Raw genomic sequence first — 13466 nt, 5'->3', positions numbered from 1 at the left:
GCCAACCATTCTCCTGCTGTGCTTGTACAGTGACTGAAGATACAGGTCTAGATACGGTTGAGGCGGTGAGGAAGTGGGGGCAAAATTGTCTAACAAAGGATGGACATGAGGGTGAAAAAGAGCAGGGATCCAGGTGGACAAAGGGTCCCAGCGTTCTCGTGCACCTCGTTCTTCTAGCTCAGGGGTGGGCAATTCCAGTTCCTGGGGGCCGATATCCTGCATCTTTTAGATGTGCCTTTGGTTCAACACACCTGAATCAAGTACCGGTACTCAGATAATTGGGAGGACTCTGCAGGAACCGACTGCATACTGAGGAGGTAACTCAGCCATTTGATTCAGGTGTGTTGGACAAAGGATGGATCTAAAAGTTGCAGGATACTGGCCCCAAGGAACTGGAATTGCCCACCCCTGTTCTAGCTGGTCCAACTTCACAAGTTGTTTTCCACAATTGCGGTCATACAAACAAAACAAGCCGGTAAGGCACCAAATAGAAAATATGCATAATGTAGAGCAGATGTAGATTTGACCAATCAAGGCCCTCCTGTCTGCGGCACTGTCTGTGGACACCTACAATTTGGGAGCGGTGCAGCAGAGTGTCTGCGGAAGGGGCGGGGGCACATTTGTGTCACTGCGTCACCTATGCAGATGACGTGGTTTCGAAGTATAAATCAGCTTTTAGTCTTGTCTTGGTCTTGATCTCTAAATGTTTTGGCCTTGTCTTGGTCTCAGTGCTCCCTGGTCTCAGAAATGTGTTTATCTTGCTTGATGTTGTCTTGACTACAACAGTACCCTATAGAACAGTCCATGTACAAATAACCATCTGTCTACCCTCATCCTGCTTTGAGGACAGTTTGCTACCAATACAGGGAAAAAAACATGTATTTTGTGGTCTAGAAATTGGTTAAATTATTCTAAAACAATATTAAAACAAATACAAAGGCAGTATATGTCATACTTTTAAATGTATTTGACATTTTAATAAAGTGAAATAAAACTATTGCAAAATCTGATNATTTTAATAAAGTGAAATAAAACTATTGCAAAATCTGATGGATTGGGGATGTAACAAAATTGTAGATTGTTCAAGAAAGATTATTTATGTTGCTAATGCTTTCAATTTCTAAGATGTTATATGTCTGGCTGTAGTTTATGTAACCCTTTTATTTATAAATGGGATTATCCCTAATATCTAAACAAGTTGGCTAAAAATACCTACCACTGGACCAAGTCTGTGATGGTAGAATGGAAGGTTCCCTCTGTAGGCTGGTTAATGTTTTCTCTTGTAACTGGATTTTATCCAAGCAGGCTTCAAAAAGCATTTCTGATGTGTAGCATCTTTGTTTCATTTTTTTCACAAAATCAATTATAGCAGAAAACTGCTTCTTGTCACTGCTTTTGATAACAATGTATTTCCTTCCATATCTCTTAATAAGCTTCTTGATGTTCTTATCTTTTTTAAGACATTTAACCACTTGTGGATGTTTAGGATCTGAGTCTGTAGTGAACAGGATCATTGTGTTGTTGTTGACTCTATAGCTGAATGTGTCCTGGATGGTCTGTAATTCTCCCTTGTCTTCATCAGTGAGGGGACCCACAGGTAGGACCAGGATGAAGGCGTGGACACCCTCAGGGTTGCAGAGAGTGATACACGTGTGTGATTCTTTCAGCACGTGCTGCTGAGCTTTTCCATACAAGGCAGGCAGCTCCACCACTGAAACCCAACGTCCATGAACTTCTCCCTGGTTTCTAACACACTGTGATGAGCTGAAGGCTGAAGGAAGATCTGTCTGACCTAGAATGGCCTTTGCTGCTGATGTCTTCTGTGCTAATGGCGTTTTACACATAACCAGGTTTAAGGATGGCAGAGACTTGTCACATTTCCATGCTGCTCCCTCATCTTTGATGCTAAGGAAGGCGCTGCTGTCTGTTTTTACAATATCTTCAATTTTCTCCATTAATCTCTGGTGATTATTTTCTGCTAGGCTGTACTGTCTACCTTCACATTCTCCAATGAGTTTATTGAGGGAAAAATTTGTTTCATTTCCCTCATGAGTTATGATGACCATTGATTGTTTAAAAGTATCTTTACCAAACAAGCTCAGGGTGGCTTTCAGGGTCTGTCTGTCCTTCTCTGTGAAGTCTGAAGGATTCACTAAGAGCAGCAGAACATTTGGTCCAGGGGGGCAAAGATTGACGCAACGTTTCATCTCCTCTTTCTGTACATTTCCTCTCTGACTTTCTGAGGGTGTCACAACTGTTAAGAACTTTCCTTTCCACAACCTTTGTTCAACTGGTTCAGGTTTTTGAAATGTGGATGAATGGTCCAAACTTTTTTTCTCCAAGATGAAATTACAGAGGTGTTCCTTGCTTGACAGTCTTGTCCCAAACAGCATAATCCTGAGACCTCGCCCTGTGAAACAACAGATAAAAAAGCATAATGGAAATTAATTGGCAGAATGGAAGCCTATACTCTTAAGTCTTAAGATTAACCTGCTGACTATAATTTAGTATAGTACTTCATATAGCAATTGGATTTTTTGGTGGTTGAATGATTTCAGCCGGTCTAGCTGCGGTCATGGTATAGCTGTGATGATTGTGCATCACTGCCTCAGACTCCCATCGAATGTACTCCTCAGAAAAAAATGCTCAAAAGAGCCTGGACCTCATTTTCCATCCATCCAACTGCCATAGCTTCTCCTCTTTTGTTCCATCATGCATTTAAGAAATTAGACAACGTAAAGTATACAACTGCAAAAATTGTGTGTGTTGGCTGTAACAAGTCTAAAACACCAGTTTAAATATGGCGAGATGTGCAGACATTACAAAGAAGTCAGATAGTCCACCAATTGTTGCTCCTTGAAACTTGACACTGGGACACCAGCAGAAGACATAATGCTGTGAATCAACATCTGCTTGGATGAGTAACCAAGGAAAAAGATTAGAGTAGTCTTCCAGCCCGGGGCCCAGACACTGATAGTGGAATAAGCAAGAGTGTTTATGGGGCAAAGGAGGAGGGAACACATTTGCTGGCATGCAGGAAATAATCTAGGACAGGCTAGGTCCCTAAATGAAGGGTATCTTGTAACATGATGGAGGAAGTGCAGTCCACACATTGTTTGGGACCAACAGTTTGTCCAGGTGAAGCTGATGAGAGTCTTCCAGATTAAAATTTTGCTTAACCCCTTAGCTCCCACCGCCCCGCCCCGGGACAATTTGATGGCAAATTTTGTTCTGCGTCTAACAGCAAGCTTATTTATAAACAAAATCCCACATGTTTTACCTCTTTAGAGTCAGATGAACCCAAAGAAAATGACCATCAATTCAACTGTAAGTCAACTATACTCTACAAACTCCAATAAATTATAATATGTCATCAAATTAGAACTCATAATTTTTACTTCTTGTTTCGTGTTCTGGCATTTTAAAACACATTCTTTCCTGGCATAAATGGGCTTACTCTGTAATGCTCCACAGAAAAGTAATATGCAGTTGAATTTCCCATAAAATGAATAATCGTACTAATCCGACAAAGCTAATTTTTTGCAGTGAAGTAGTAAAAATAAAGTTGATGAAATTTTATTTTTCATGTGCCTACTGACATATGTCAGTAAAGGAGGAGGGTTCTAAACGGTTCTTAAGAAAGAACCGAAACAGAGACACTGGCACAATTATATCTATAAGACCATGCTTGGTCTGTTGCCCTCCTGTTTATGTAATTTGGTCCCATAAAGATGTGCTTACTCTTGTTCTTTGTGTTCAAATTACCATTTATTCCTTTGTTACATTTGTCCACACAGAACGGGGAAAAGAGATTTTTTTTGTTCACTATGCTCTATCTATACAAGATTTTCAGCAAAATGACCTGAAACTGACACATTTTTATTATACTAAACACTTTTAAGTCGAGACTGAGAGCACTCAGGAAACCACCTTAAACTGCATTTTTTTCTGGGTGGTTCTTTAAAATAAGTGGTCCTCCTAATTGTCAATCATTCTGGTGATATGTTTACGTAAGGCCGTAAACAGAAACTTTTAAGCAGAGCGTGCACGAGCCCATTTCTCCTCATGCACGCTCTGTTTAAAAGTTGCTGTTTGCATCGCTCATACAAGCTTACTTTCCAAAGAAGATTTGGAATTTTTCCATTATGTAAGACTAACCACCGCAAGTGAAAATGGGGACGAGCATGTAGGACGGCCTTAGGTAAACATATCACCACAATGATTGACAACTGATTAGATTAACTGATCCACAAGAGGTAAACACAACTACTTGCGTTAAAGATTATTCCATCATAATTATGTTTACAGACCTCATATTCAGCTCTAAACAAACTTTTTTGACTTTTGTAGCCCTTTGAGCTTTTCGTCTTACCATGTGTGCCCTTCTCAGTAAAAATTATTAATGACAATGATAATATAATGATAATATTTTAAAAAATGCCTTTTTAAATGTATTTTTTACAAAATACACAGTCCTCACTTGAATGCATCTAGACTGCACCATAATCACATTACATATATGAGAACATAATTGTGGTACAGTACAGTGCCACAATTCATATTAAAGTGCAGTGCCCTGTATTGATAACTACAGAGGAGGAACATGGAGTATGACAAGAGGTGCAATAATAACCAAGGTGGAGATAGGGTGAGTGATTGTTTATATCTAAATTGCTTTCATTGAAAAAGAAATATAAGACGCAAGATTATGAATTATAAGATAGCGAGCTTGAGCAGAGATATGCAAGCAGAGATATGCAAGCAGAGATATGCAAGCATGTTTCCAAGGTGCTTACATGGCCTTATTCGATGATGAATAATGTGTCTCAGAGGAATCAGCTTTTCACAAAATTTTGGCCCCACTCTGTTGTTTGTACAGATATTATTTTTTATCATTAGAATAAAAAATTGTGATTGTCATTCGTCCAATTAATAATTAATAACTTTCCTTTACATTAATTAAGTGTAACAAAACAATAATTAAAGATAATTTTTACTTCCATGTCCACGTGCAATCAGATTAGTTAACATAGTGTTATTGGGTGTTTTTAAAAGCAATAATTAAACATAGAAACTTAGTATATATATATATATATATATATATATATATATATATATATATATATATATATATATATATATATATATATATAGAAACAGTTGTAGACAAGAAATACATGCTCAAAAAACCTCAACTATCATTCTCAAAATATATTTTGTCCATCTATCATTAAAATGTTAAATGATAAGAGGACATCTTAACTTATCCATCAATTTACTATGAATAGGGTGGCTGCTAATATTATAAACTTTAATTGTCAACATGTTGTATAACTATGACTTAGGTTATCTGAACACAGAGCAATCCAACACAGCCTGGGCTCATATTTTCTCAGTTGGGAAATGACTTAGCTCTTCAAAACCCAGATCAAGAGAGATCAGTGATCTGGCAAAGTATGAAAAGAGTTTCCTTCTAAACTATTTGAGTTTTTCATCATTACTAATATTTTGTGTTTAAAGCAAGAGAATAAGAAGCTAATAGCAACTGCAGGGAATCTAACCCAATGCTAACACGCTTGAGCTGTCATTTATAAAGTTATGGTAACCCTTAGCAAAAAGTAGTATACTTCAAGTAAATTCTATTAAGAATACTTAAGTATAAGTTTAGAAAGTATACCGAACAATGCACATTTAGTGTACTTGAAGTATTACTAAANTGACTACCTGAATATACTGAATGACCAGGTTATTCCATCAATGGACTTTTTTCTTCCCTGATGGCACAGGCATATTCCAAGATGACAATGCCAGGATTCATCAGGCTCAAAATGTGAAAGACTGGTTCAGGGAGCATGACTCATCATTTTCACACATGGATTGGCCACCACAGAATCCAGACCTCAAACCCAATGAGAATCTTTGGGATGTGCTAGAGAGGGCTTTGCGCAGCGGTCAGACTCTACCATCATCAATGCAAGATCTTGGGGAAAAATTAATGCAACACTGGATGGAAATAAATCTGTTGACATCGCAGAAGCTTATCAAAACAATGCCACAGCAGTCCAACAAAGTATTAGAGTGAGTGACTTTTTTTATTTGGTGGCAACTTTTTTTTTTGGCCAGGCAGTGTATAATCTGTCATCAAAAAGAGTTTGGTGATTGCTCTAATTTTTTTTACGAAAACTAAGAATCCTAATTTAATCAAGTATTTACAGCCTTTGATTTACACTTTGTTGAACCATTGGCCAGTAATTACAGCTCAGATGTTTTTGAACATGATACCACCAGCTTACCTCCAGCTCCTATCTTTATGCCTTTTTTATTCTTATTTTATTTTTTGCCAAAGATCAGAAGCTCCATCAGGATGGATGAGCAGCTTAGCTTTCTGAAAGTTAAATTGGGTTCAAGTCTGGACTTTGGTTTGATCCCTCCAGGACAAATCACAGAGGGATCCTAAAGCTAAGATTTTAGGTTTATTTTGGGTCATTGCCCCAGTCTGATGTCAAAAGTGCTCTAGAGCCCTTTTTCATCTAGGAAGTTTCTATAAATTGCTGCATTCCATTTTCCCTAATCGTGACTCATCAGTCAGTCCCTCTGGCTAAAATTCCTATTGCAGGATGTAGCCACTGCTATGCTTCTTTAAGGGAGGTGGATCTGTTGATCAATTGTGCCTGCTTTTCTCCAAACATGATGCCTGGCATTGTCACCAAAGCCTTCAATCTTTGTCTCATCAGAACAGATAATTTAGTTTCTCATTCTCTGAGAGTCATTTAGGTGTCATTTAGAGAAATGTTTTCTATTTGTAATAAAAATGACACAGATAAAATGTTTTTTGTGTTTTTATAACATTGTTATAATGGGATATTATGTATAAAAGTTATGGCAAGAGATTAACTGAATACAAGAATGAGGCTATAACAAAAATAGATATGAAAGAAATGCAAAGCAAAATCCTACATAGTACTAATTGTTCATATTTCTGCCATTTAACGGATGATACAAATGTGTGAAGCTTGGAATAACAAATTGAAGAACAACTTTTAACCTCATGTTATTGGAGTTTGAGTAACTTGTTATACTATCAATAATGTTATTATGATCTTCTCTTCTTTATTTGAATAACTGAAATTCATCTTTTAAATTTTGTTGGTGGCATGTTGATTTTCCATTGCTTTGAAGTTTCTGTATACATGACAATTTAGATAATAGTGTTCTCTGGTATCAAATGTGCAACAGACATTTCTTAACACTTACCAGTACCAGGGGGAACTTCTTTCTTCTGTTTTGGTTTTTTATCGTGATAGGTTTGGTAATTTTCACTTTTCCTCTGCAAGATGTTACTAACTTTGTCACCCAAATCTTTACGAACATTTTCCTTCATGATGAGTGAATTGTCTCTGCATCTTCTGATCAGCTCATGTAGGGCTTGGTTCAGACTTGGATTCTTCTGCTTAGCTGTTGATATCAAAACGAGTGCAGAATCAAATGGCTGGCCACCGAAGAGTTCAAGAATTTTGTAGAATCTCCTTTTCTGCTCCTCTGTGAAGTTTTCTGGCTGCACAACCAGCAGAAACAGATGAGGAAGAGAAGCATGAATTTTATAAAACAGTTCTACTTGTCCTTTCAATTTGTCTTCAGTTATTCTAGGATTAATCAGATCTGGTGTGTTGATGACAACTAGTTTCTTTTCCTGGATTGTTCTTGAAACTGTCATTGAAGAGTTTGGCTCTTCTCTTGGGTTGAACTCAGTCTTTCCGAGAATTAAGTTTCCAACAACACTCTTCTCTGGCCAGCTGTCTCCCAGGAGAATAACCTTTAATTCAGACACTGGAAATACAAAAAGAGAATAATAATAATGTAGAAGAGATGATTTACACTTAAATGTAGCTAACAAAATTTAACTAGTAGTTAGAATAATAAACACAAACTTAAATTTAAAGAATTGAGAAGAATTATTCATACATCACTCAAAAGGTTTAAATGAAAATCAGTTTTTCTTTAAGTTGGATTTAAGAACAGAAACATTCTAAATAAGTTTACCATATGTCTTTGTGTTTCTTAAATTAAATTAAAAATACTCTAGTTATCCTGAAGGAGTATTTTTAGGTTAGAAAATTATTCATCCACATATTTGTATAAATTTGAAGTATAATATGATCCTTTGTGTCTTACAGAAAATCAATAATAAATCCCAATTTGTGCATACAATTCTCATAAAAAATTATATCAGTCATATTGAGTAGGGTCTCATTTCATCCTTGAAAAGAAGCACTTAATAAATGATTAAACATTTCAGATTTAGTTGTATTTGATATATATGGGTTGGCTAAGAAAGAAAGAAAGACCTTTGTACCCTTAGAATTAATACACATAATTATACTTATAAAAAATCATAAATGAAAAGCCATTTACTGAAACTTACTGAGAGGTGGAAGGAACTCAAAGCTACTTCCTCGTTTTATCACAGCTGTGAGAACAAAAGCAAAGAAAAGTGTTTGATCAACATGTTTTATTAGAAAATTCATTCATACCCTACCCTGAAACAAGGGAGGCTCAATGGTGTTAATTAGATCCAAATGTCATATATTGGATTTACATACAGTATGTGGAAGCACATAAAACACATCACTACAACAAGTGAAAATAGCTGCTGTTCAGCGCTCTGAAATTATAAACTCTAGAAACAAAGACAGGAGTTCAGCACAAGATGACTGTTCTGTTAGTGTGAGGGATTGCATTTGAGTCAATGAGTTGATGCAGTCAACTGGTTTTCCTCGGTTTGAAAAGTTTGGATCAATTTGACTGGATGATCTGGTGAACTGTAAAGTGCCATGAAATAACATGTGTTGGTATATGGCGCTATACAAATAAACTGAATTGAATTGAAATTGAATTGTTCTGACTTAATGATCACTTTTCCCTCTCGACTCATGAGAAAAACCTCTTTGCTGTCTGACCACTGTCAGTCACAAATCCTTCAGTATGTTTGCCAGCATCGTATGTATGTCAGCATCGAGCAGCCAGCATCACCACCTGCCCATCTCCATAGACCCCTAAGAGGTTTAGCCTCACTGGAAGTGATGTATCATGGCATGTTATCTAATAAGGGCTCTACTGTCCCGCTACCTACCTTAATAGACCGGGGCTCAAACCTCAACAGGGATTTCTCGTGGTTGCTGAACAGCAGCATCCTGCTTAAATCAGCCACATTTTGCGGCATATTTAATGCAGTCTTTTTACTACTTTTGTGAAGTTTGACAATGCATATTTTAATACTAACTTTCTAAAAATGTACAGGGGATGTTTAGCCTCCATATTATTCAATACCAAATCGGCACGGACACAAAACAAGGCTATAAGTTTACCATTTTTAGATAAGGCTAGGTTGTTTAGAATTTTTTTTTTTTTTTTTTACAAAAAAACAATCATTTAAACATGTTGTTTCTGCTTAGGACTTTCAATGTTTTTTAGGGTATGTAAAATATTCAAAAACTAAAAAAATCCAGAAATCTGTAAATACTTATCAGTGCAAGAGTTAGATGCTGTTTGTAAAAAAGAAATCATGTAAATAGTGAATGTTGGCTGTAACGTTGTGTCTGAAAACTCAAAGAGGATTACATCCCACCTCGAAGAACATTGTGATTCACATTAGTGAACGTAATGATATTTCTAGGAGGCTTACCACTGTAAAATTAACACAATTTAAAGTGTTCATTAGTTGACATGTAGGAATTCTTTCAGATTTAATCTACAGCAGGGGAACTGATCTGAATAATCTAATGGATCAAATGAAGCTGCTATGAAAGATCAAATGGATATTTTGTAACTTTTGCGCTTGCACTGGGAAAAGAGATGCCCCTTGCTGGATATTTTTTAACTTTTGCGCTTGCACTGGGAAAAGAGATGCCCCTTGCAGAGAGATGGATGTCACCTGAATAGAGCATGTCTACCACATTTGGCTTCAAACATTTTCTTCTTCCCTTAACAAAATACAAAATGAAAAATAAATGAAAAACTGATAAAGTGTCTACATTTTAACAAACATCGCCTTCTGATGCCTTGAAACAGGGAAAATAACAGAATGAATAAAAGATAAGGGGCAGTCATAGGGTCAATAAGGTAATGGCGAAAATTATGTCACCACCTGTTGGATTCCTACAGGCCAGGATGCAATCCCAACACAACACCCTACTCCTCTTCCCTTGCACTCCCACAATCCCTCCACAGTGCCATCTCCTATCCAACCCAACACTACAGCCAAACCTGTCTCCTCAAGATGAAACTTCTAAATCTTTGCTTTTTCTTTTCTGTCTGGCTGACTGAATTGGGCTATAATTTGTTATTGGGGAGCTCAAGGTCAGGTCAGAAAGTGTTCTAGAGCTCAGAGAGGAGCATCAGGAAAATCAGCATGAATCCCATCAGAGAGAGAACTAAACCCGGGATGATGCAGGAAAAACCTCCCTATATACAGTAACATGTCCTGGATGAACCCATCTGTTTTTCACAAGCACTGCCAACCCACCTCTGTTAATCATTCCATTCTTCTTTAAATCTGTTAGCTTGTTAGGGCAGAGCGCCCTGCACAGAGCTGCTCAAGTCAGAAATATGATCCTGCAGCCAGGTTTCAGTAAAACATATAGTACTACATTGTCAGTATTCTTGCTGGGTTCTTGCCAGGGCTTAGATTTCTATCATTTTTTCCTAAATATCTCCAATTATCCATAATGATATATGGAACAGTTCTTTAAATATTCTGTCCCTCCCTGTTCTGCTTGCTCCTGCTTTGAATCCCTGGTGCCTCCTTTTTAACTCAGTTGGTACGTGTAATATTCGTATAATCAAAAGGGAGCGGAGCTACCTAACCTAACAAACAAACCTTGACACAGCAAACCTAAGAGCTTCAATGGAGCCTTGTACCACACCTACCCCTGCTTGTGTATTAAAAAGACTCTGTATATTTTTACGCATGCAGACATTTCCACCCTCCCAAGTGGTAAGACGTCCTGCTAGTCTTTCAGCGCTAAGTCTTAGCCTACATTGGTGATGGCCCTGGTGGCCAGCTGGCTCGTGGGCCCTGCTGCCTGTCCCTAGACCCCGGGCTATAGTGGTGCGACTGGTGGGGCCCCCCTCTCCAGAGGGGCTCTCGGGGGAAGGGGAGTAGCTGGCTCCCTGGAAGTGCAATAAGCCCCCCAGTCCTTTTCTCCCCATCCCCGGTCTCCTCCCTCTGCCTGCCTAACATTGCTACACACGTAGGATCTTGGGGAGGGGTCTTTACATTTTGCATTTTTTTGACAATTTTCACCATTTCAGCATTTTCACAACACACATCTATGTAGGACATTGTCTGGGGGGGTGGGGGGTAAGGACACCGGGCGGGCTTATTTTGTGGGCCTCACCTCGGATTGCTCCCCCCACCCTCCCTCGCATTTAGACATTGAGGGTTCTGGGATGCTGATTGGGGGGTGCGCTGACGCTGCCTTTCCTGGGAGGGGGTGGACTGTGCTGGACATGTGGGCCATGTCCCCGGGGTCAGGCCCGAAGCAGGAACTAGATAGGTTAGTGTGGCTAACCTATCTAGTATTTTTAATTTTTTTTGGATTTGTCAGGTTGGCGTCTGAACTGCTTCCTCTCCCAAGAACATATAATTTCTCCACCTGTTAATGCAACATTTTATCAGTTTTAGACAGACATGGGCAATGTGGAGTCAACAAGTCATCTCCATGTCATGTATTTGTCCTACCCAGCCAATTAACCAGGTGAGTCCAATCTTCACCGTGAATTAACCTGTGCAGATTGGACTCACCTGGTTAATTGGCTGGGTAGAACAAATACATGACATGGAGATGACTTGTTGACTCCACATTGCCCATGTCTGGTTTTAGATTACGGCAATCTGCTATGAACACCTCAGCTCAAAGTCTTCAAAAGTTTATCACTCTGTTTATCATGCCTATCTGAAGTTTACTACTAATTGTAAAACTTTATAACACCATTGCAAGCTGCATTCTCATGTTGGATCACCTTCTTTGTCCACTCTGAGACAGAGACACTGGCACAGTTATATCTATAAGACCATGCTTGGTCTGTTGCCCTCCTGTTTATGTAATTTGGTCCCATAGAGAAGTGCTTACTCTTGTTCTTTGTGTTGAAATTACATTTATTCCTCTGTTCCATTTGTCCACACAGAACTGGGAAAAGAGTTTTTTTTTGTTCACTATGCTCTATCTACACAAGATTTTCAACAAAATGACCTGAAACTGACAAATTTTTATTATACTGAACACTTTTAAGTCGAGACTGAGAGCACTCAGGAAACCACCTTAAACTGCATTTTTTTCTGGGTGGATCATCAAAATAAGTGGTCCTCCTAATTGTCAATTATTCTGGTGATATGTTTACATAAGGCCGTAAACAGAAACTTTTAAGCAGAGCGTGCACGAGCCCATTTCTCCTCATGCACGCTCTGTTTAAAAGTTGCTGTTTGCATCGCTCATACAAGCTTACTTTCCAAAGAAGATTTGGAATTTTTCCATTATGTAAGACTAACCACCGCAAGTGAAAATGGGGACGAGCATGTAGGACGGCCTTAGGTAAACATATCACCACAATGATTGACAACTGATTAGATTAACTGATCCACAAGAGGTAAACACAACTACTTGCGTTAAAGATTATTCCATCATAATTATGTTTACAGACCTCATATTCAGCTCTAAACAAACTTTTTTGACTTTTGTAGCCCTTTGAGCTTTTCGTCTTACCATGTGTGCCCTTCTCAGTAAAAATTATTAATGACAATGATAATATAATGATAATATTTTAAAAAATGCCTTTTTAAATGTATTTTTTACAAAATACACAGTCCTCACTTGAATGCATCTAGACTGCACCATAATCACATTACATATATGAGAACATAATTGTGGTACAGTACAGTGCCACAATTCATATTAAAGTGCAGTGCCCTGTATTGATAACTACAGAGGAGGAACATGGAGTATGACAAGAGGTGCAATAATAACCAAGGTGGAGATAGGGTGAGTGATTGTTTATATCTAAATTGCTTTCATTGAAAAAGAAATATAAGACGCAAGATTATGAATTATAAGATAGCGAGCTTGAGCAGAGATATGCAAGCAGAGATATGCAAGCAGAGATATGCAAGCATGTTTCCAAGGTGCTTACATGGCCTTATTCGATGATGAATAATGTGTCTCAGAGGAATCAGCTTTTCACAAAATTTTGGCCCCACTCTGTTGTTTGTACAGATATTATTTTTTATCATTAGAATAAAAAATTGTGATTGTCATTCGTCCAATTAATAATTAATAACTTTCCTTTACATTAATTAAGTGTAACAAAACAATAATTAAAGATAATTTTTACTTCCATGTCCACGTGCAATCAGATTAGTTAACATAGTGTTATTGGGTGTTTTTAAAAGCAATAATTAAACATAGAAACTT

General features: G+C 37.8%; 1 protein-coding gene across 1 annotated transcript in view; it reads right to left on the bottom strand.

Annotated features, from left to right (window-relative positions):
* Positions 1–11208, bottom strand: part of LOC107101538 — a 19511-nt gene extending 8303 nt beyond the window's left edge. The window contains 3 exon segments of the mRNA XM_015400488.1: positions 35–47; positions 1225–1825; positions 11037–11208. Of these exon segments, the coding sequence (XP_015255974.1) occupies positions 35–47; positions 1225–1825; positions 11037–11208 (786 nt within the window).
* Positions 11209–13466: the final 2258 nt, after the last annotated feature.

This window comes from Cyprinodon variegatus, unplaced genomic scaffold, assembly GCF_000732505.1.
Source record: "Cyprinodon variegatus isolate N-32 unplaced genomic scaffold, C_variegatus-1.0 Scaffold1111, whole genome shotgun sequence".
Taxonomy (NCBI): Eukaryota; Metazoa; Chordata; class Actinopteri; order Cyprinodontiformes; family Cyprinodontidae; genus Cyprinodon; species Cyprinodon variegatus.
This window is presented reverse-complemented; position numbering and strand designations above follow the sequence as displayed.